Consider the following 21,688-nt stretch of genomic DNA (forward strand, 5'->3'; position numbering starts at 1 on the left):
CGGCAAACGTACAGTAATTCCTCACAGTAAACACAGTTTCGGGTTATATTGCCTGGCAATTAACTTTAAGTTGCAAAGAAGTAAAAATAATAATTTGATAAAGTGGTTCCAGATGCTCCAGTGGGTTCAAGGCTCTGGCACCCGCCTGAAAACTAGAGCAGAGAGAATCTGCATCACATTGGAAGGTAGGAACAGCTAAGAACAGGGGTACGGTTGAGGTTCTTATTTGACCAGCAACCATAAAACTTTCTCAAATATCAAAAGACTCCCAGATAATATTTCCAAACAGATTTATGTTGGATTTTCAGTCTTTTCTCAACATTATAAATGATCATTGTGTTTTTTGCAACCATCCTCCATGTTCTCTCTCTCTCGTGTCCTCATTGTTCCAGGCCTGCACGTCTCAAGGGGGAACACAGTGAACAGGACACAGGCTGAATGTGTGTGTGTGTGTGTGTGTGTGTGTGTGTGTGTGTGTGTGTGTGTGTGTGTGTGTGTGTGTGTGTGTGTGTGTGTGTGTGTGTGTGTGTGTGTGAATGCTCTATTCACTGGGACTTTGAACAGGAAAAGGAAGAGGGGATGGGTGGGGAGAGGAAGGAGAGGTACACCTACTAACCTCACCTAACCTCTGAGCAGTCCTCAATACGTGTCCTGTCTTAAAAAATGATATCACAGCCAATTCTTCCCCGTAACACACAAATTAAGATGCGCTGCTCAAGTTATTCTTTACTAACGGTGTCGTCATGGCGGAAATGGGGAGGGTTCAGTGTGAGAACAGTTTGTACTCACTAAGCAGAAATCATGAATACATGATATTCTGTTGAACGACATACAGTCAATTCTTCACTGTACCTTCATGTCAAAGGGAAATACCTGTTGAAAACATTCCCTCTTAATCACAGTTTAAGGTCTCTGTATGCTGGACAACACGTCAGAAGGAATGGCCACTGAACATTCCGAAACAAAACATTCCATTCTGTGCCCTTTACCGTCCGTTATAACGAATGTTATGAGTTGCCTGTTATCATAAGCGGATGTGAAAGAAGAAGAAAATAGTTGCCTTATTTTTATCCCTTTTGAAGTGATAAAAATAAGGCAAAAAAAACAGAGAGGGGGATGGCACGGAGGTTAGACGTTTCGGGAGAAGTAGAGGAACGAAAACAAAGGTCCGAGCTATGCCAACTGAAGTCTCTGGAGGTCTAAGATGTGCAACTGACAAAAAGTTTGTCCTGATGTAGGAACTGACACGATTGTCTGAATCCAAAGGGCTACAGAACTCAGGGTGGAGTTCCGAATTGTATGGTTGCACGGTTGGTTCATTGAATGTGGGAGCTAATGGTGGCGACTGATTTGATGACACACGGGTAAATTAGTAGAGTAAAAAGGAAAGCTTGACCAAGGGTCTGTTCCAAAAGAAGTTTGTCAGATTCAAATTCAAAACTCTCTGCTCCATGTCCGGCGAGGTTGGACCCGGACATGGACTCGGACATGGACTCAATGGCTTGCTGTCGGGTTCAGATCCCTCAGACCGCACTCTTGGATCTCTCCTGGTTCAGGTTAGGTCCAAAAGCCTCAGGTCCGATTCAAGCTGTAAACTGACGTGACCTCTGCTGGACCTGTTTTCGCTCGGATGAAGGTTTGCTGGAAACATTTTTAAGTGTTTTTACAAATGATAGCAATACTTATGTCACAACTATTATAACAATCAATTTAATGACATAATGCATGTATCAGAGGGTTTACACTTTGGTGGGAACAGAGTGAGTGTGTAGGTCCCAGCTGAGGTCATGTCCCCTGCTTGTGTTTTCATAAACTCCTGAGTCTCGGGGTAATCAAACAAAACACGAGCCCTCACAACGCTCGGCCCTGATAGCAAACCATGGAGCTCAAACCCTCATAACAGAGCAACCAGAGGCGAGAAAGTGATGCGGGGTTGCCTCTCCTCCTTTTCCCATTTCCTTCATTTGCTCCTCTACCTTACTGTCCCTTTCTTTGCTCACAGTCTGCTGCTGCAGTCAGCATCACTACCCCCCCCCCCCCCCCCACACACACACACACACACACACACACACACACACACACACACACACACACACACACACACACACACACACACACACACACACACACACACACACACACACACGCACACACACACACACACACACACACACACACACACACACTTCTGTCGCTTTCCCTCGTGGCCATAAAGGCCAGCTACAAAAACAACTGGAGGCTCTCAGCTGGGAGTGGTGGCCTGCCGAGTAACAGCTGGGTCCTGTTGTTTCTCTTCGAACGTGGACGGACTCGCTCGCCCTCCATTTGGGTGACGGTTCCCCTCGGCCTCTTTCACGTTTCCTTAAATATTTAGCCTGTGACTCCTACATGTGTCGAAGTGACGCCCTTCTTTCTTAGAAACGCGTCTCATCTGCCGTTCTCTGAACTCTTTACTGGGTTCCTCACACTAGGCCCCTGTGTTTAATTTGTCATACAACTCACACATCCCCTCTCACTCGCTCTCCGTCTCCGTCTCCTGGACTTTGGATTTTCTCTGGTTCTGTTCTTTCTCTTGCTTAATCTGTCCACCCCCCGTCCCTCTTCCTCTCTCTGTCTGTATCTCCCCCAGGTCCTCATTTTCCTCTGACACATTTCCTGTATTCTAGCGAGACTTATCTGAGTCACAGAAGGGTTTCATAACACCTTGATTTTCCCACCCTTGTTACAATAATACTGTAGTGATAGTATAGTGATATAGTATGACAATATAGATTATTATTTATATCCAACATCCATTTCAGTGATGATCATTCATTCTACTGGTTAAATATTAGCATGTGTGTGTGTGTGTGTGTGTGTGTGTGTGTGTGTGTGTGTGTGTGTGTGCAACCAATACCAACTGCACCTAATGAACCAAGTGTGCAACTAACCAAATGGCAATAACAGAGTGTGTGTGTGTGTGTGTGTTGCCGGTTGAGACCTGCCCTAAGTTTAATTAGAACTGTGAGTCAAAGCTATGGATGTGTGGTTAGAGGAGCAATCACTCTCTAGTGGGCCCTCCTAAGTACGTGCACAAAAACACACACACACACACGATGGAAATCTGTTTCAGCCCATTGTTTTGAAAGACCTCACTGCTTGAAGAGAACGACAGCAGATAACACCCACAGTAGCTAATGGGGCACGGGCACACACACACACACACACACACACACACACACACACACACACACACACACACACACACACACACACACACACACAGACAGACAGAGGGAAAGAAGGCCAAAAGCTCAGTAAACCACAGATGAGGCAATCTCTTGATCAGACGTTAGGAGACAGTGGCAGTCTTTCATTACAAAGAGCAATCCACTCTGTGGTATCAATCACCGGCGACAGACACACTGATAAAATAAACAAAACCTAACATCTGAGCACTACAGCACCAATCACATCGAAATCAGACACACGTCCATGTCCGCAATGAACTTTAGTTGAGTGTGTGTGTGTGTTTTCATTGGTAAAGTAGGTCAGAGGAAACGCTGGGTGTACACGTTTGTGCAACTACACACACATGCATAACATACATCCATACATTTATGTGCATGTCTTTATTTGTCTGTTTGTGTGTGTGTGTGTGTGTGTGTGTGTGTGTATGTGCATGTGTTTGCATAATAACTGAACCTGAGGCTTGATGCTATCATAGCCTTCCATGTGTTGGACAGAACAGCATCAGGGAAAGAGATAAGGACAGGCACTGTGGCCAGATGTATGTGGGTGTGTGTGTGTGTGTGTGTGTGTGTGTGTGTGTGTGTGTGTGTGTGTGTGTGTGTGTGTGTGTGTGTGTGTGTGTGTACCTGCTCTTATCTCCTGCTTTGATGCAGCAACAGACTTTTTCTGTATCAAAGATTAGACAAAGCCGGAACCGAGGAACAAACAGGCCTTTCCTCAGATACAAATCTGTGAGTGTTAATAGGAAATGTATGGAGCTTGTCTGTGTGTGTGTGTGTGTGTGTGTGTGTGTGTGTGTGTGTGCAACATTGGTGCAAGTGAGCATCAAGGAGAAGAGACTATATCATAGTTATTGTAATTATAGAATTTAACCAGTTATTTAAGCGAATAGTTGAATAGTAGTTGTGCTAACTTGGCAGAATTATTTAACGATTTGATGACGTTATGTTACAAATCTTAGTCAGCTGAAGATCTGAGCAATTGTTTACTACAGGCTGCTGCCATAATTGCATAAAGGAAACACAGCACAATGCTGCTTTACTTATAGGTCACCACTTCCCATGGATTCAGATAAATGACTTATCAACTCCCCAGCACTATATGGAGGGATACAATGGTGCGTTTCACCTTCCAGACCAAATGAGTCGTGTAAACATCCTTCGCCGTCTGTAAGGCAGTGATTTATTTTCCTGAAACCCCCCAGAAAGCAGAATGAAACGTGGTCTATGCAGGAAGTATGCATTTCATTTGTTCTAAAATGTTATTAAAATGAAAAATGATGGTTCAATTCAGTTCAAATTGCAAAGATGTGCAGAAGCATCCGTGTGTGTGTGTGTGCGTGTGTATGTGCGTGTGTTGGAGGCGGAGGGTGGGAAGGGTGCAGGCTTCGGAAGTGAAAGTGCCCTCTTAAATTGCAATGCCAACACAGATACAGAAATAGTTGCTGAAGGCGACTGAAGAGAAAGACGGTGAGGAGCTAAAGACGGATGACCGGACTACTACTCAGTCTGCTGCAACCCAGTCATCTGTCCTGTCTGTCCATGCATGCAGCCAGCTGCCAGGCCAGAAGAAGGCATCAATCTGGACTGACTGGCGCCGCGTAGCGAGGCCGTGTATAGGACAGGCACCGCTGCAGCTTTTCCCATGTAGCAGAGGAAAAGTTGACTTAATGGGCCCTATTTATGACTTATGAAAATATCTCTGCAGTGATTGATGATTGGTGATTCTGTAGAGGCCCTTTTGGGCTCAGGAGGTAGGACAGCTGTCAGGGTGCCATGCATCCCCGTGTCCCCGAGTCTTAACCCCCCCCCATCGGCACCGACTCTGTGAGGAAGTGTATTAATAATCTACGGCCCACCAAAGTTGTGTCTCGGTGGAATTATGTGCTTGCCTGGACAAGTTCAGATCTTATCACCTGCTATTCTTCACTCTTTTACCATATCACCTTAAAACGTCTCCGAAAAGGCCAAAACACTGGAGAAGCATTAATCATAACGCACGTGCAACAGAAACACACACACAGCTAAATGCAGAGCTGAAGATGGGATGAACTATTATCACAAACCGGGACGCTGGCCAGTGATTAAAGCAAAGGTTGTTTCAATTAAAAGGCCTACTATATGTATCCTGGGTGCTTACTGTATATTTAACTGATATTTTGCTGAAGATAGCGCCTGGATTAAGCTCTGAGACTCATATTACCTCAGTTACAGAAACAGAAAGAGGGGAAAGAGAGAGAGAGAGAGAAAGGGAAACAGAGGAAGGGTGGGTGTGGAGCCATGTTGAAGGAGTGATTACACGCTTTTCCCATCTGAATTTTGTCCTGCTGCAGAGCCTACTCAAGGTCAGATAGTCTTTGATTTACAGAGAACTCAGGATTAAACAGATTTGCTCAGATTCTTTATATATTGTGACCGCACTCTGAATTCAGCTTAGTGGGATGCATAACAAAAGGTTGCTATGAATGCTTACATTGCCCAAATTCAAGCCATCCTAAGTGATAAGTAAGATTTATTTAGGCTAAAACAATTTCCTAAACAAATTGTGTGTGCAACTATTCCAAAGATCTTCCTAACTATCTGCAATTTCCCCCTTGTCCGCCATATTGAGTCCTCCTATTTGTTGTCATTGTTGTCTGTGAAAGCACTTTGATTTCTCTACGTATGCGTCTGCCTGGCTTCCATCCAGCATTAGAAGCTTTTGCGTAAATGTCTGGGCGGATGTGGCCCTAGATGGATCCTGGACACTGTGGCTATTTAGATAAACAGTTAATGATGGAATGTGCTCTAAAAGGGTGAGATGGCAGAGACGAGAGAGAAGAATTACGCACAATTATAAACACGCACAAACCCACAAGGGACGCTAACCTTGAAACGCTGAGGAGAGGGGTTAGAGAGGTTGGCAAGCGAGGTTATAAGTCAAGCCACCAAGTGACACAAAGCTTCTGAATTTAGCCTGTAAAGGACTCCAGAGACTTAGACCAACTATGTATAGTATGGACGGGGAGACAGAAACTATGTAAAGAAAGGAAGGATAGGTGTGATGCCATCTGTACATAGCTGACATGTATCCCTGCAAGTGGAGCACATGTATAATTAGCCGGGCGGTAGATGTCCAGCAGGCATAGCAGGCATACGTCCGGACATAAATACACACGTTTAAGAGCGCCGACGCATGGCGACACCGACATACATCGCAACTTATTTTTATCATGAATAGGCAGAAACACGCGACCAATCACCGACCGATGTAAGACGAAACGGGTAACTGGAAAGATGGGGAAACGCTGCCACTAAATGTGTTTCTCTCTCTCTCTCTCTCTCTCCCCCTCCCCCAATTTTCCACGTGTGTGTCACAAACACAGGAGGGTGTGCAGTGTGCTAATGAAAAAGCAGACCTAATATGTTTTCCCCCCCAAGTCCATCTGGTAATAATTGTAGCATGTAGCAACCGTAGCTGTGTTTGAATACAGTTCCGACATACATGGGGCCCTCTGACGTCTGTGAGTGTATCTGCGTGTGTGTGTGTGTGGGGGCGAAGACAGAGGAAAAAAGTGCACGTGAAGGAAGAGAGAGGAGAAAGCCTGTTATATTGTGTTCCTCTGGTTGTGTGTGTGTGTGTGTGTGCGCATGTTTGCACTTGTATGTGTTCCAAGCTGCTGGGTGATGGGCCAACATCACTAAATCAACTTTATCGTCAACAGCACACTGTTTTACGTAGGGAAGCAAAGAGCCGAGCGGAGGCGGAGGCGGTTGAGCAACCTCTGCTCCTTCGGGGTATTAGCAAGACTCAAGGTGATGATTAGTGGCATCTGATGGCGCACAGCTAAACACACACATCTGGAGAAAGACAGGTGTGTGTGTGTGTGTGTGTGTGTGTGTGTATTCCACGCTGCCACTGCGTGCTGGCGTCGGGCCAGAACGTGGATAATGTCATGGCCCGGGGATTTTTATCAAAACACGGATTATCTTAAGAAATCTTAGTTGGAAGTCAAAAGCAGTTCAAACTGAGAATCTTGGCAGTGTGAAAGCGGGAAAAAAAGGCCCAAGGAAGAGAATGAATTAATGAGAGAGAGAGAGTCTTCTAAAATTAAGTCCATGTCTTTGATCCTTCAACAGTCACAGGTCGTCTTGGCAATCTGTCGGCTTCATTTCTTCACTCTCACTCGGATTTTATCACCGAATAATACAGGAGAGAAACATGAGATACTTACATGTGGTAGTAACACTCTCTGATGTTACTGTATACACAAAATCCACATCAAAAACACTTTTTATGTTTTATGGGATGTGTGGCTCAGTGTGTGTGTGGGGTCCTTGACATGACCGTGTTTGGAAAACTGCAAATTAAATGATTACAGTCTGCAAAAATGGAAAAAGATCTTTCCTGGCCACTAATTACTACTAGAAGATTACAAAACAGGTGATCAATAAAGCTGTATAAATAAAGAGATGCGTTATTATTCGATACTGTAAATGCCACATTTGCACAGACCGGAACTGCCTGACAAATCCAAGGCTTGTTTCTTAAAGGAATCGTCATTAAGACATCACATTATTGCCATTTGACCAAATGACTTCCATGAATCCCATTCGACTCTCATGTCTCACCAGCCAGTAAGAGTAGGTGTCAGTATTTACAAATGACACTCAAACAGCCATTTCATGTCACGAGATCAAGGCCAAAAAAGGAGAAAAGCACAAGTGACACATTCTTGTTTATCTCAGCCATCTTATGACTTACTGGCACTGCTGGCTGTCGTAGGTGGAACAGAGTGGGAGTGTGCAAAGAGACCCTTTGTGCTGCCGGGGTCACACATCCTCTGTTTGGTCTATTCAGCAACAGATTAATGCGCACACGCTTACAGCATCATTTACTGGATATGACAACAGGAATATAAAACAAAGAACAAGTGCCATCGTAGACTTTAACATATAGAACGTGTGAATGTAGAAGTACGAGCCAGGACACGGACGGCATCCGTGTTTTGCAGTCCTGCGCCTGTTTCCATTTTAGGCCTGACATAACAGTCCAATTGATAGGGGGCCTTGAACAGAGTGCGCTCTTTCACTTAGTGCGCAGAGTGATGACACAGCAAGCCGACGTAGAAGCAAAACATTGTCCCTCATCACCGTAAAGCACTATAAACCAGACCGCTGAATGAAACGAGAATAAGAACATCACAATGTGCGTAACGAGTCCCCTTGAAAGGCATCCAATCAAAAAGAACAACAACAAAACGCTACTGAATGGTGAACTGCCCGCGCAACATCTTTAGCAGATGTGGAGATGACGAATAAGAACGTGGCTCAGCTACTATCTGGCTGTGACGCAGACTGCAGCTCATTTATCGGAATCAAAACAACATTCCAAACGGGATTCAAAAGACGGAGTAATTAGGAGTAATCACAGAACTGCTGATGCTGGGACCAACAGTAAACAAAAGGGGTAAATATGAGTTTTTAATGTAATGGAGTGCGCGTCTTAGTAATATCCACAAACGCTGCAGCAGTAAAGCACTTCACCATCAGAGCCGCAAGTCTGTGCAGCTGATTGCCGTTTGTTGTTTTTTGATAAGCAGTGTTTTGGTTGGCTGGGTGGCTGATCAGAAGCACTTTGAAATGTTGTCATGTTGGATTACACACACACAGTATTGTAAGTGGCGATTTAAAGAAGCCAACATGGAAATTCCACCAAAAATGTATGTGAATTATATGAGTTTATATCAACAAAAATACAGTGGAAAGAAAGACGGGGAAAAAGGTGCAGGCTGGGTCATAAATATTTAAAAACGTGCGTGTCATGTTTGATTTTCCATACGGCTAACACGGCAGGTCTCATGAGGGGAAAGATATGCAGCAACACACACTACGTAAACAGGTTCTGAAAATGCATGTAACTTAAACGCCAGATGCTGGATTCATATTTCTCCCCATTCCACGCCGTCGGAAATCTCAACGGAACTGATCTCATCGCACAAAGAAGTCATTCACGCTGTTGTGTATTTGCCCGCTCACGCGCAGGCACACACACACACACACACACACAAGGCAACCAAGAGCTTTCAGTCAAGCTAAACTTTTACCAAACTTGTACTCCCCCAAAACCCAGAGGTGACCGCATAAAAAGCAGTTCTCAGGTTACAAACTGGCCCAAAATAGACCCTAAATACATATTACTGCTATCTGCTGACGTAGATTACAGTTTAGCCTGGTCTCTCACACACACACACACACACACACACACACACACACACACACACACACACACACACACACACACACACACACACACACACACACACACACACACACACACACACACACACACACACACACACACACACACACACACACACACACACGGGTTGTACTCAATTCAGCACCGCACTTTGGGAGCAGGAGCGAATAACAGAACGTCTCTTTATGCAAATTAGCTTTCCAGAGTCATCCAAGTTCACTTTTGTAATGTAATGATGCGGCTATACTGTTCAACTATTGAAGTTTAAAAATGACAAAACATGTGATTCATCCCTACGTGATTTATCCTCTGCATAACTGCGAATGATGCCACAATAAAATTCTGTATGAACCCTTTGAACACAGTTTTGACATGGTGGAATATGATTATTTCAGGCCCCGGCTCCTTAAAATTGAACCACAGGCCTATTTTTAGTGGGTAACAGTTTGAAATAAATAATATACTTTCATGAGCACGAGTATGACTTCTGCCCCTTACTGGAACTGAAGAAAGTAAAAAAAAAAAAAAAAAGGGGGGAAACTTGAGGGAACGTCCTCCAAGTGCAGCAGTAGTGTTCAGAATAACTAATCTGTGTGCAGGAAACAGGCGCAAAGACTGTCGGCGCTGGTGGGCTGAGCAATCAAAACAATCTCTCCATCTCCTGGTTGAGGAGAAGGGGAGCGATGCCAGGCTCGGCAACGCGACTTCATCGGGACGAAGGGGGAAGGGGTGGGGAGAAGGAGGGAGGGAAGGAAGGAGGGAGGGAGGGAGGGGGGGAAGGAGGTTTATGAGGGCGAGGTTGATGTGTGAAGGATGGAGTGGAGGAGGGAGAAATGACACACGAGGGGGAGAGAGACAGAGAGAGAAGATGAGCAAACAACAATGAGAAAGCTGCAATTATATCTTCACTTTCTCTCCCGTCTCCCATCCACCCCTTGCTTCTCCTCCTCGACTCTCCCCCTCCCACTGTCTCCCCTTTTCCTCCGCTCCCTCTCCCATCTCTGCCTGTCCCTTCTCCCCTCCTACATGCGTGTATTATGAGTGGGAGTTGGGGAGAACTACTTGGGATTTTCCCACAGCTCGACAGGCCCAGACCCAACCCCCAGTACACACACACACGCACACAACACACACACACTATCTGCCTCTCCCTCTGTCTCTTGTCAGAGGGGGAGTCTTGAGGAAAACCACCCATATTCCACCACTAACTTGGCAGGATGTTTGCGCACTCGTCCCTCCAAAGATCAATGCGGTGCGCCGTGGCAACAGAAGTTTGAAGAACACAAATATCACCGCCTTCAAATCAAAGCTGTCATATCAACATCACATAACAAAGAAAATGCCTGTTATGTTTTGATGAAACGGAGGACAGTCAGCTTTGTCATTAGATTAGATATTAGCTCTCTGCTCACTGTGACCTTGGTAATAATATGTCAGTGTCTGGATTCTCTCCTGGGAAGTGCAGACTCATAAGTGTGAATTTACAGCAACGACGCTATCGAATACATGAAGCCCAAGCCCACTATCAAACTGAGGAGGAAACAAAGCTCAGTTGAACCTTTGACATATTTGTGTACACTGAAATATCCACACTGTGATCCAGTACAGTGTATAAAAGTATTTTTCTTTACTTTCTGGTCACATGCTATAACCAGCGTAGCTACACGACCCATTTCTGCTCTACAACATCATATCGGTCACTGGTTTGCCTGTACTACAATTACAAAAGTGCAAATGATACCTCGGGTGGTATCTTTGGCTGTATGGAGAAAGGATCGGTGCACGGGCTGATCCGTGATTTTCATTGGGAAAGTGTGGGAAGTGTGAGGAGCCTGGGAGCACAGCGGTTTGTATGATTGCTGCCTGACAATGACCGTGTAGAGAGTTGGTGAGAAGCACAAGGCCCTTGAACGTGCATGCTGGTGTAGACATGAGTAGCTGTTGAGTATCACATTAATTAACGACGCCTGCCTCACATCACTGCCAGATTTGGATTACACTTGCCTTCTTACTTTCGCATGTGGATGTGTCCACTCCAAGAATTCACAATGAACTGAAACGGACAAGCGAGGCAGATGGAATGGGTTTGTGTGTGATTGGGGAGATTTACGTGGGTGTGTCGCCAATGACGACAGAGGCAAAAAATAGCACATTACAAAGGTGCTCCGAGCAGACGCAGGCGGCAGACGGCACAGAATGCGGTCAATCTTGACACCGAAATTGCAGTGTGGCGCTGGATTGCCAATCCTCCTACTGAGCCTCTTCTTCCACTGCAGCGCACGGACGAGACACCAAAAATACAGACGGGGAGCGGGCCAGGCTAAAAAAGCTCATCGTGCCGTAGGAAAGTCACGGCACATGGCACAGGGATGATGACACCGTTTTGTTTTAATGTGTGTTGACACTGTGACCTGTGTCTTTCAGTGTATGTAGTACAGTCACTCCATTCCTATAGCTCTTTGTTTAGGTGTGTGTGTGTGTGTGTGTGTGTGTGTGTGTGTGTGTGTGTGTGTGTGTGTGTGTGTGTGTGTGTGTGTGTGTGTGTGTGTACCTCTGCAGCCTGTGTCTCCTGGTGCAGCAGCGTCAGCCCAGTCAGGTCCTCCAGGAACGAGTGAGTCGAGTTAAAAACATTTGACAGGAATTGGAAACCTTCCTTCTCATAGTGCTCCAGGACCTGAGGAAAGACAAACAAAAAATGAAATATAACAATACCAGTATTACGGCTAGTACTGAATATTATAAAGGCAAAAACAACAGTGAAGGATTCTACTGTAACAAGGGTCAAAAAAAGATGAAAACATGAGGAAACACTCAGTCCACAACTTCTTTGGCTTCTCCACTTTACATTTTTGTTCATTACATTTCTAAAAGCTTTTTTCAAGTCCCCTTGAATCCGATCTGACACTAGAAGGGTGAGGATAATACATCTCAGCCTGATCTGAAGTGTCCATACTTAACTCAAACACCTCCTGAGGGGCCGAGGAGCAACATTAAATCATAAATAGATTAGAGGTTTTCAGGTTTGGGGCCCTGGAGCACAGATCAGCAACTCTGCAATTATGCTGAAATGTTTGCGCTGATCTAAACCCAATATCACACACACACACACACACACACACACACACACACACACACACACACACACACACACACACACACACACACACACACACACACACACACACACACACACACACACACACACACACACACACACACACACACACACTGCCCTCTTGACTCCCTTCTTAAGCTCAGGCTGAGCCTTTCATGCACGCCCACAGACCCTCCTCTGCAGGTGTAGGGTTACCTTTGCCTCAGACATCAACACCCCGTGTGTGCATTAGGGCTTGTGTGTGTGTGTGTCTCTGTGTGTGTGTGTGTTCGCAGACTGACCCGGCGTCTAGTCTTGGAGCCAGACACACTGAACACAATACACACCGATGTCTCCCTGGTTCACCTTTTCAACCTCCCTTTTCTCTCCCGTCTTCCCTTTTATTTCTTTGATTCTCCGCTTCCATCCACGGGATCCGTTACATGAGACACCAACGACCAAAACCCACTTTGTTGAAATATAGCTGCTCATAACAGAAAAAGGAACCCGATAACTGTGATCTTACGATAATGTTAATAAATTCACTTTGGGTTTACATGGGGTAAACCTCACACACACACACACACAGGGCGACACACACTTAAATCATCCTGTCCACATCAACACAGGGCACAAACGGTCGTGAACGGGCACATAAACTGGTGTTGTCCAATCTCACGGCACGATTTTAGTTTTGCCAGCTTTCCCATGATAATTAAGTAAATAAAACCACAACAGTTTCATCTCACATGTGGTTGTGAATTGGTAACAAAAGCATGTAGCTTTGTATGAGTCACATTTGCTCTCTTCACAGTCTTTATAGTACTGTAATGATTTTTCCCCAGAAATGGAAATGAATGATCCACAAAAGCTACATAAATGAAGCTGCCTCATCTCAGTAATGAACAGCACGACAAACTCTAAAGCGAATGTGCATAATTGCATAATTGCTCTACTTCTGTTTGATAAGGAGCAGGAACCATTCGGGTCTGCAGCTGAAAATGTACAGCCCACAGTGGAGCGAAGTGTTTGATAGAGGACTGACTAATTCCACTTGTGCTGTGACACTTGCGTCACTGTGGTAAAAGCTTTGTGGGAAATTTGCAATAAAGACTCGTTCGTATGTAGACGCGCATGGCGGAAGAGATCCCGGGAGGTTTACGAGGTTCTGTGCGCCGCTTTCCAGGTGCCGATGACTTTCAGTAGTGATCCCATGTTGCTGACAGCCAATTAAGCCGAGCGGTGAACACACAGAGACATCAACATCTGGAGTCGATAACATGATAGACATCTGTATGAGCACACAGATACTCCTACATACATGTATATGTACTTGCAGTGTTGTGGATTAAGTAGCTACAAGGAGCCAAACTACTAGTTTATCTACTTCTTTCAGTAGCTTGACAGGGCAGATTTTAGCTTTTCCAGCGACTTGCTATGTCTTTCCCAAGTAGCAGTTTAGCTAGGCCAAAAGCCACACTGCTACAATCCATGCGAAGAAGAATCAACAACGAGCATTTATAACCGTTGCAGAATTTGACTTCTACCACACACAGAGACACTTCTTAAACACACCGCTGTTCCCCTGACATCGGTCGCCCCGCTAGGCCTTATGGGAAATGTAGTTTGTACACACCTTATTCACAATGCTACATATTTAGTCTTGTTGCAACGTTTCTGATTTTCAGACATGGAAGTCACCGTGTCCTCTGTACACAGTAATTGCTATGGAATACGCTGCAGGAAGTATACAGTATACAGACTTTCATGTTGCTTTAAACACTGTTTACACATTTCTGACTATTTACTTAGAGAATAAAGCAGCACAATACTTTTTCTGAGGCTAATTTGAGCCACTTCAGCTACGCTTTAGAGCTTGGACCTGATACATCTGTACTTGCTCTGACTGAAGCCACATAAATGTTGGTCCTGTAGCTTTATATGAAAGTCTTAGTCTTCTTTTTTTATGTCATTTGTGGGTGTATGTATGTGTGCATACATAAAAAATGAGGAATTACAACCCAAATGTTTAAACTGTAGAAGAACAGAGACCAACAACTAATAACACACTAGTATTAGATGTCATACTTATGGTAGTACGGTAGTATGAAATGGACCAAAAGCATTTTCTGTAATGTTTAAAATGAAATGAACATGATGAAAGCTGGTGGGTGACGTTTCCATGAGGTGACACTGTTATAGGCTTGGCTCTATGAGTAAACAGCTCCCGGTGACTCAGGGTACTCGACTTCCTCTGTTCACATAGATGGACTCCATGCATCCACAGTGACTCACTGAACAACCACTCAGGTCTTACTACATTTCAGAGAAATGATACACTAAGCACAACGCAAAGTATGTGTAATTTACTTCCTGTGGTTTGCTGTACCATAGAAAGTACTACTAAATACTATGTATGACTCAAGAAAGATTCTATGAGGAAAAACGACATAAGGACACGGACAAGGAAAATAATTGCAGGTATGAAGGTAAAGACCATTATGGTTCATCATTAAAGAATCTATAACAGTGTGTGAGGTGAAGACAAGTCTACACAAACAAACATTGTGTTAGTGACTTTTTCAATTAAAACCTTTAAAATGTATGTGTCATTACTAGTGGGAGCATATTTCGGAGTATTAGTACAAGTAGTTGTAGTAGGAAGTGTCTGGCACAGTTTTAGACGAAGCCACGTCAGCTGTCATTTACTCTCTGGCGTGTAGTTTTACTGGCTTGCAGCCCTGCAAAGAGTTTAGGAGACGCACATACACACGCGTGCACGCACGCACACACACCCACACACACACACAAACAGTGAAAAGCCCCAACTCTACAGGAACTGCTCCAGCCGAGACAGGGGCTGAATTGTTTTGTTTCCATAGTGACCTGGCAGCACACAGCTGACTGCGGCAGGAATACACACAGACATGCACACACTCGCTTGATCACACACACACACACACACACACACACACACACACACACACACACACACACACACACACACACACACACGCTAAAATCGATGGACTGATAGATGGACAAAGAAATGGACTCAAAGGGGGGGAAGTAGAAAGGGAGGAGGGACATTGGGGACGAGAGAAGAGGACGTAAGGGAGGGGGAAGACCGAGGAGAGAAAACAAACTGAACGATGGGGGGAAGAGGAAGAAGGAAATAGGAAAAGGCTGGTAGAGAAGAGGGAAAAAGAGGGAAATACACAAAAAGAAGGATCACCAACTGTGAGACCAGTCGTGACACAATAGTGCATAACCAGAGACAATAACCCTGAGGAAAGAATTGTCTCTGTTAGACAATGGCGGCCTGCGTGTGGTAACACATGTTGTTCATTGTTCATGCTATACAGGCTTTAACAAATCCCCATCAAACCATATGAACCCTCTGTGCTGAGCGAATAATCTCATTGGTCACACAGGCAGAAACACGACACCTTAGGTCGGGGCGGAACTTCACACACTTTCCTCACAAGCAAGTGTAGGTGGAGGAAAACCTTAAACTTTGAGCTTACAGAGAGGTGGGCTCCCTCCCCCTCTACCTCATGGCTTCTCCCTCCCTGCCAGTGTCTCTCTCTCTCTCTCCGTCTGTCTTCACATGAAAGTGATAGATCTGGGGCTTTATGACCTCCTTATAGGCACAATGGCTGCATTGAGATCAGGAGGGAAGGGAGATGGGCGGGGGGGGGGGGGGGGGGGGGGGGGGGGGGGGGTTGAAGAGAGAGAGAGAGAGAGAGAGAGAGAGAGAGAGAGACGGGCCTCCACTCGTCACAAACTGTACTTCTCCATTATTTCTCATTTTTGACCCTTCCTTTCTCTCTACATAGTGATCCCCCCAGCCTTACACTAATATACACCAACCAATCAGATCACTGGAAATTATCGCAAAATCAACTCGGTCACTGATTGGCTAGCTGTCTATGGACCAATGACAACACAGGAAAAAGAACAGCATTTTATCCACCCCCACTGGGCCAATTTAGGATATGTGAGCCCTTCAACACCCCTTCATTACACACACACACACACACACACACACACACACACACACACACACACACACACACACACACACACACACACACACACACACACACACACACACTCATTCACTCTGCTGTGGTCTGAGTTAATTCTACTCATACGACAGTTAGTGACATCAATGAGCAACTGGTGCCTAATTATTACCATATGGTTTTACCAGCTTGTCTGTGTTTGCGCATGTGTGTGTGTCTGTTCACTGTTCCTCAAGGAATAACATTTCAACACAGCTCCACTGAGCGAACAATGTGGAAATGGGAGTGATGGGAATCCCCCTCTGTTTCTGCTAAAGTGGCATTTTGTGTTTGTCACAAACTCCAAAACATCTGCAGCATTTTTTTTCCTTCTTTCGATCAAATTCAAAAACACAAATTCAAGATGTTTGGTTTGGTATGCTACGGTATTTGTGCCACTTACGATGGGGGAGCAGGCAGTGCATTTGTCAAAGGCCAGGCTGGCAGGCAGGACGTTGTCAAATCTGGACAGAAAGCCTCGGATCTACGGAGAAAGAAAATCACCAGAAACTTAGTTGACATGGAAACGTTGGAGTAGTTACAGTAGTAGTGCACAGGTAGTACAGTTTAATGAAGTTAAGAAGTAATACAGTGCGTTTTGAGGAGGAACTAATATTCTCGTACAAACATTATTTCTTACCTATATGACGTTTGAATGGAGTTTTCTAATGAGTAAAACATGCTGAGAGCGCCCTCTGGTGAATGGGACGCAGAAGCACTAATGCACTGCAAGCCTTCTCTTCTAGTTATGTAATTTCTAAAGAACCCGCACCCAGCCATCACAAAAATGTGACAAAATCTCCTCATCAATTCCAAAAATCTGCATTATATCTTTCATCTTGTGAAAAATACTTCCAGACTGAACTTTGGTGACATATGAACAATCGAGTACAATCATCTTTAAAATTGTTTTTAACAGTTGTTTTTTTATAGAATCTTTTTGTACTCCAAACCTAATAGTGTCTACAGTGAAAGCATATTCAGAGGAATGCAGAGAGGGGTGTGTCTGCTCTATTGTTGACGTGGGGTGCCAACTGCTGTAAAAAACCAGTCCACCAGCAGGTACAGGAATGCTCAGTGTTAATTGAAGATAATAAATAATGACGTCAAAGGGGAGAATACAAGTAGCAGGCGCTCCATCGAGCCCATTCAGTTGCTCTCAGGACCAGCTGGGTTTACTTGTATTCTGCATTAAACTGCATTAAACCGACATCATATTAAACTATGCAGACTATTTGAATTACTTTGAACTATTCAAAAAACACTTGAATCTTAAGCATAATCAAGTATAGAGTGGTCCACTTTGCTATAATTGAACAGCAGAATAAAAGCTCATCTCATTTGCATTCTTTATTCCTTTCTTCTTCTCTTATAGGTCTTTAAATTATTAATTATTAATTTATTATTTAATCTGTGTGCTGATCATTTAAATTAAAATGTCTTAATCTGAATATATAAGGTATAGGAGGAGAGGCAATAATAAATTAAGTGAATGGACAGGGAGTAGAGATATAAGAGGAGAGTGAGCAAACACTGAGTGGACGGGTGAGATAAACCAACGGGAGAGTAAAGCTAGGTGTGTCTTGGTCGAGCTCAGAAACAGATGTGATGTAGTTTCTTTACATCACCACAGGTGGTCACTGTGACTCCACAGAAAAGTCTTCAATCCTCTGCTCACTCCAGTGCAGTACTTTGTATAGTGTACCTTATATGAAAATGGACATTTCCAGCACAACATGTGAAATCCTCAATCACACAAACACAGAGACAAACAAACAAACAAACAAATACAGAGACAAAGAGAAAGAAGAGAGAGAAAGAGTAGCCCTCCTCTGTCTCTCTCATGCATATTTACCTATTTACCCAATTTTTGTCTGGATACGCCCCTTACCCCGCTCCCTCTCTCTCCACACTCATCTGTCCCATTTGCATGCTATTCTCCCGTAAATTATTTGCTTGAGTTATCACGAACGGCAGAAGTGTCAACCAAATGGCAGGAATTCAGATTTTCAGGACGATGAATACTGATTAAGATGCAAATGGAGACGATGAGATGATCAGTACGCTAAAAGGCACAGCTTGCATAGCTGCAGTCCATCTGGTCCTCTTCCATTCGTTGACCCTTCAGTCAAGACTATGTGATAACATTCTGATTCAGTGATTAATTAATTTTAAATACGAGGCGTCATAAAATCCATAACAGGTAGCGCCATTCAAAATACACATTTGTTAATTAAGTGTTAACTAAATCTTCTTTATTATTGTCATGGTCATCATAGAGCAAAAGTCAATCATCGCATTACTTGCATCTATGTTTTGACAGATTTTATATTATCTTTAACAGGTTAGTGAAAGAAATTAAAGTTTGCTTTATGCTCCACCTTCCATTTAACAGCATGACTGAAGAAGTCAAACCATGGTAACAGTCGGCCTCCTAGATCTCTTTTATATCACAAATATAATAGTTGCTACAGCAACTGTAAAAGATGTGTTCACAGCTTAAACAGAAAACTCAAAAATACCATGCTATTGCGTCGGCTACGATCTTGATTGACTTGTCCTCATTTATAAATCAATCTCAATCCCCCATTCTGCATAGAAGCTGTACATGCAGAGAGACACATATACCAAGCTAGGCCCACACATTGGGATAATGGGGCAACGGTACATGCACACACATTTCTGTTACTTCTTCAAAGTTCTTGCAAGTATTCAAAATAATGGAACATCCTTGTTAGAATTATCACTGTGTGTCCAGATGTGTTCTGAGGTGTAAAACTACACGCAACAACATGGTAAAAAAAAAACACAACCCCACATGCATGTTCATTTCTATAGCAACCTCATTTAAGTGCGTGACGGAGGAGAGAAGTGTTGACGGAATGTGCTAGAACATACAGTGCTGTCTGTCTTACGTAGAAAGGACATTCAAAAAATATTTCATTGTTGTAGAAACTTTCATCCTGTTAATGTTGTACTCACACATAAATATAGGCTAACATGAGTCATGTGGTGGGAGTGTAAAAAACAGCACCTTCTTCCAATTAAAAGTAAGATGTGCGTATGAGAGTGTGAGAGTCTTACCTGATGTGGAACAAGGCCCAGGGAGGTGGGTGGTTCATTCATTCTGTCATCGCTGCTGCTTGCCACTGCGTAGCCTCTGCATTGAAAAGCGAGAGGAGAGAGAGACTGAATGAAACAACTTTTGCTGCCACCCACATTCCATTTTATCATATACATGTATTAGCCTTTAATGTCGGCTTTGATTAACCTGGTCGTATCAGTGTTTAAGGTGTACAGGAAAGATGGATACATTGGAGGACTGGGATAGTGGGAGAGGAACTCAGAGGACTAAGGACGCAGAGTGCTTGAGACTTCCTTTTTTCCCACCCTGTTTTCTAAGCATTTCTAAGGATTTTAAGAGTATTTCTAGAACACTTTAGCCTGACTTTCACTAACACACGCAATTTCATCTCGAGAAAGACTTGTCTATGCACACATGCACAAAAACACACACCTAAGAGACATGAAAATAACCCTCGTCCCACCTCTCAGCAGGAAGAAAAGAAACCCTAAGCATTCAAAATATTGAGATAATAAGGATTGATGTGTGGACATGAGCTGCCTGAATCATAGGCTCTCATGTACAGGGAAGCAGAGGTATGAGAGTGAGAGAATGGCAGTAGACTCAATTCAAGACAGCTACAGTGTACAACAACATGACAAAGGAGTATGTCAGAGATGTGTGTAAGACCAAATTATTTTACAGAGTGCTAATTTAAGTTATGAGTGATCTCATTATAGTTTTGCTGATGGGAATACAACTGTCCTGTTCCTGGTTATATTGAAAGTTGATAAGTTTGACTTTGTTGTTTGTGCTTACCCTTCACTGTGCTGCAGAATGGACACCATCATCTCCACGGCCAGGGCTCCGGCGATCATGGCCAGACCCGGCCTGCTGACTGTGCACTGCTGATCCAGGGTCCGATCTCGTGTTGACTTGCCACACACAAAAAGGCAGGAATTGAAAAAAGGTAATATAAAAAGAGCATTAACATCAATGTAGTGATTTAAGATTCATCCCTGCTCACGGTGCTACAGTGATTACATCTTTGTGTCTGCACAGTTTGAATGTCTGCAATATCATGGACGTGATGAATGCAAAGAGAAATGGAAGTGAATTAATTCCAAAGTGGGTTTTGATGAGCGTGTGTGTAGAGTCTGAACATCTTGACTTGTTATGTGAAGTATTACCAGTTAGCAGTCTTTCAGTGATGGAGTGGAATGGAATTTCATTAAGCAAAATACTGAGATGGTAATGTGGCCAGTGCTTGCAGTCATGTCGGCAATACGTTGATTTAATGATGTGATTCTTTTTAGCAGAAGCCTTAGCTTTAGAAAAGGTCAACGGTGTAACCCGGTATTTTGCGCGTCATTTGCTCAGCATTCCTCCCTCTCTCCCTCCTTCCTCTCTCTCTCTCATTATAACAGCCAATCAATGATGCATTGTGTCCCGACACCTTACTAACCACGGTCACTGATAACATTGTGTCAGGTTATTTATTATACCATTTTGTCTGCAACATTAAATCACTTCAATTACCTGTCTGCAATGCAGGCGGAGACAGATTTGCACAAAACAAAACAACACAAGAGCCACTCCTTCAGTTACTGTGTTATTTTGAGTTTCCTATTTATCGTGTCTGATCTCATAATCAAATACATTCATAACCTTTAGCCTGGTCGCTGACTTATGACGAGTGATAGCAGACTCTCATTTGAACCTATATTTCAAATTCATAATTTCATAAGGCATTCGCAAAAGAAGACAGCCCAGAATGGCACAGAACCCAACTATTAGCCCAAGCTTTTAAAGGCACATGATTGGGTTTCATAGACAAACTAACATTAAAAGGTCAGCATGAGGGAAAATACTGAGAAAGAAACAGAGACGGTGAGGAAACAAAAACAGGCGGCAGATAGAAAATGTGGGTTGTAAAAAAAGAGTCAAAGTAGGTGGCGAATGGCCTCCGAGCTCTTTTATTCACGCTGACCT

At 43.8% G+C, this 21,688-nt stretch overlaps 1 protein-coding gene across 2 annotated transcripts in view; it reads right to left on the reverse strand.

The window, feature by feature from the left end:
* atg7 (ATG7 autophagy related 7 homolog (S. cerevisiae)) overlaps positions 1–21,688 on the reverse strand; it is a 39,754-nt gene that overhangs the window by 6,727 nt on the left and 11,339 nt on the right. For both annotated transcript variants that reach the window (XM_076141044.1, XM_076141042.1), the window contains exons 15-18: positions 20,516–20,631; positions 19,717–19,792; positions 17,036–17,116; positions 12,023–12,145 (exon numbers count right to left, since the gene is read on the reverse strand). In XM_076141044.1, coding sequence (XP_075997159.1) covers positions 12,023–12,145; positions 17,036–17,116; positions 19,717–19,792; positions 20,516–20,631 — 396 coding nt within the window. The remainder of the gene's footprint in view (positions 1–12,022; positions 12,146–17,035; positions 17,117–19,716; positions 19,793–20,515; positions 20,632–21,688) is intronic.

This window comes from Genypterus blacodes, unplaced genomic scaffold (genome assembly GCF_046128005.1).
Source record: "Genypterus blacodes isolate CSIRO-AG114 ecotype Tasmania unplaced genomic scaffold, CSIRO-AGI_Gbla_v1 ptg000017l_1, whole genome shotgun sequence".
Classification (NCBI taxonomy): Eukaryota; Metazoa; Chordata; class Actinopteri; order Ophidiiformes; family Ophidiidae; genus Genypterus; species Genypterus blacodes.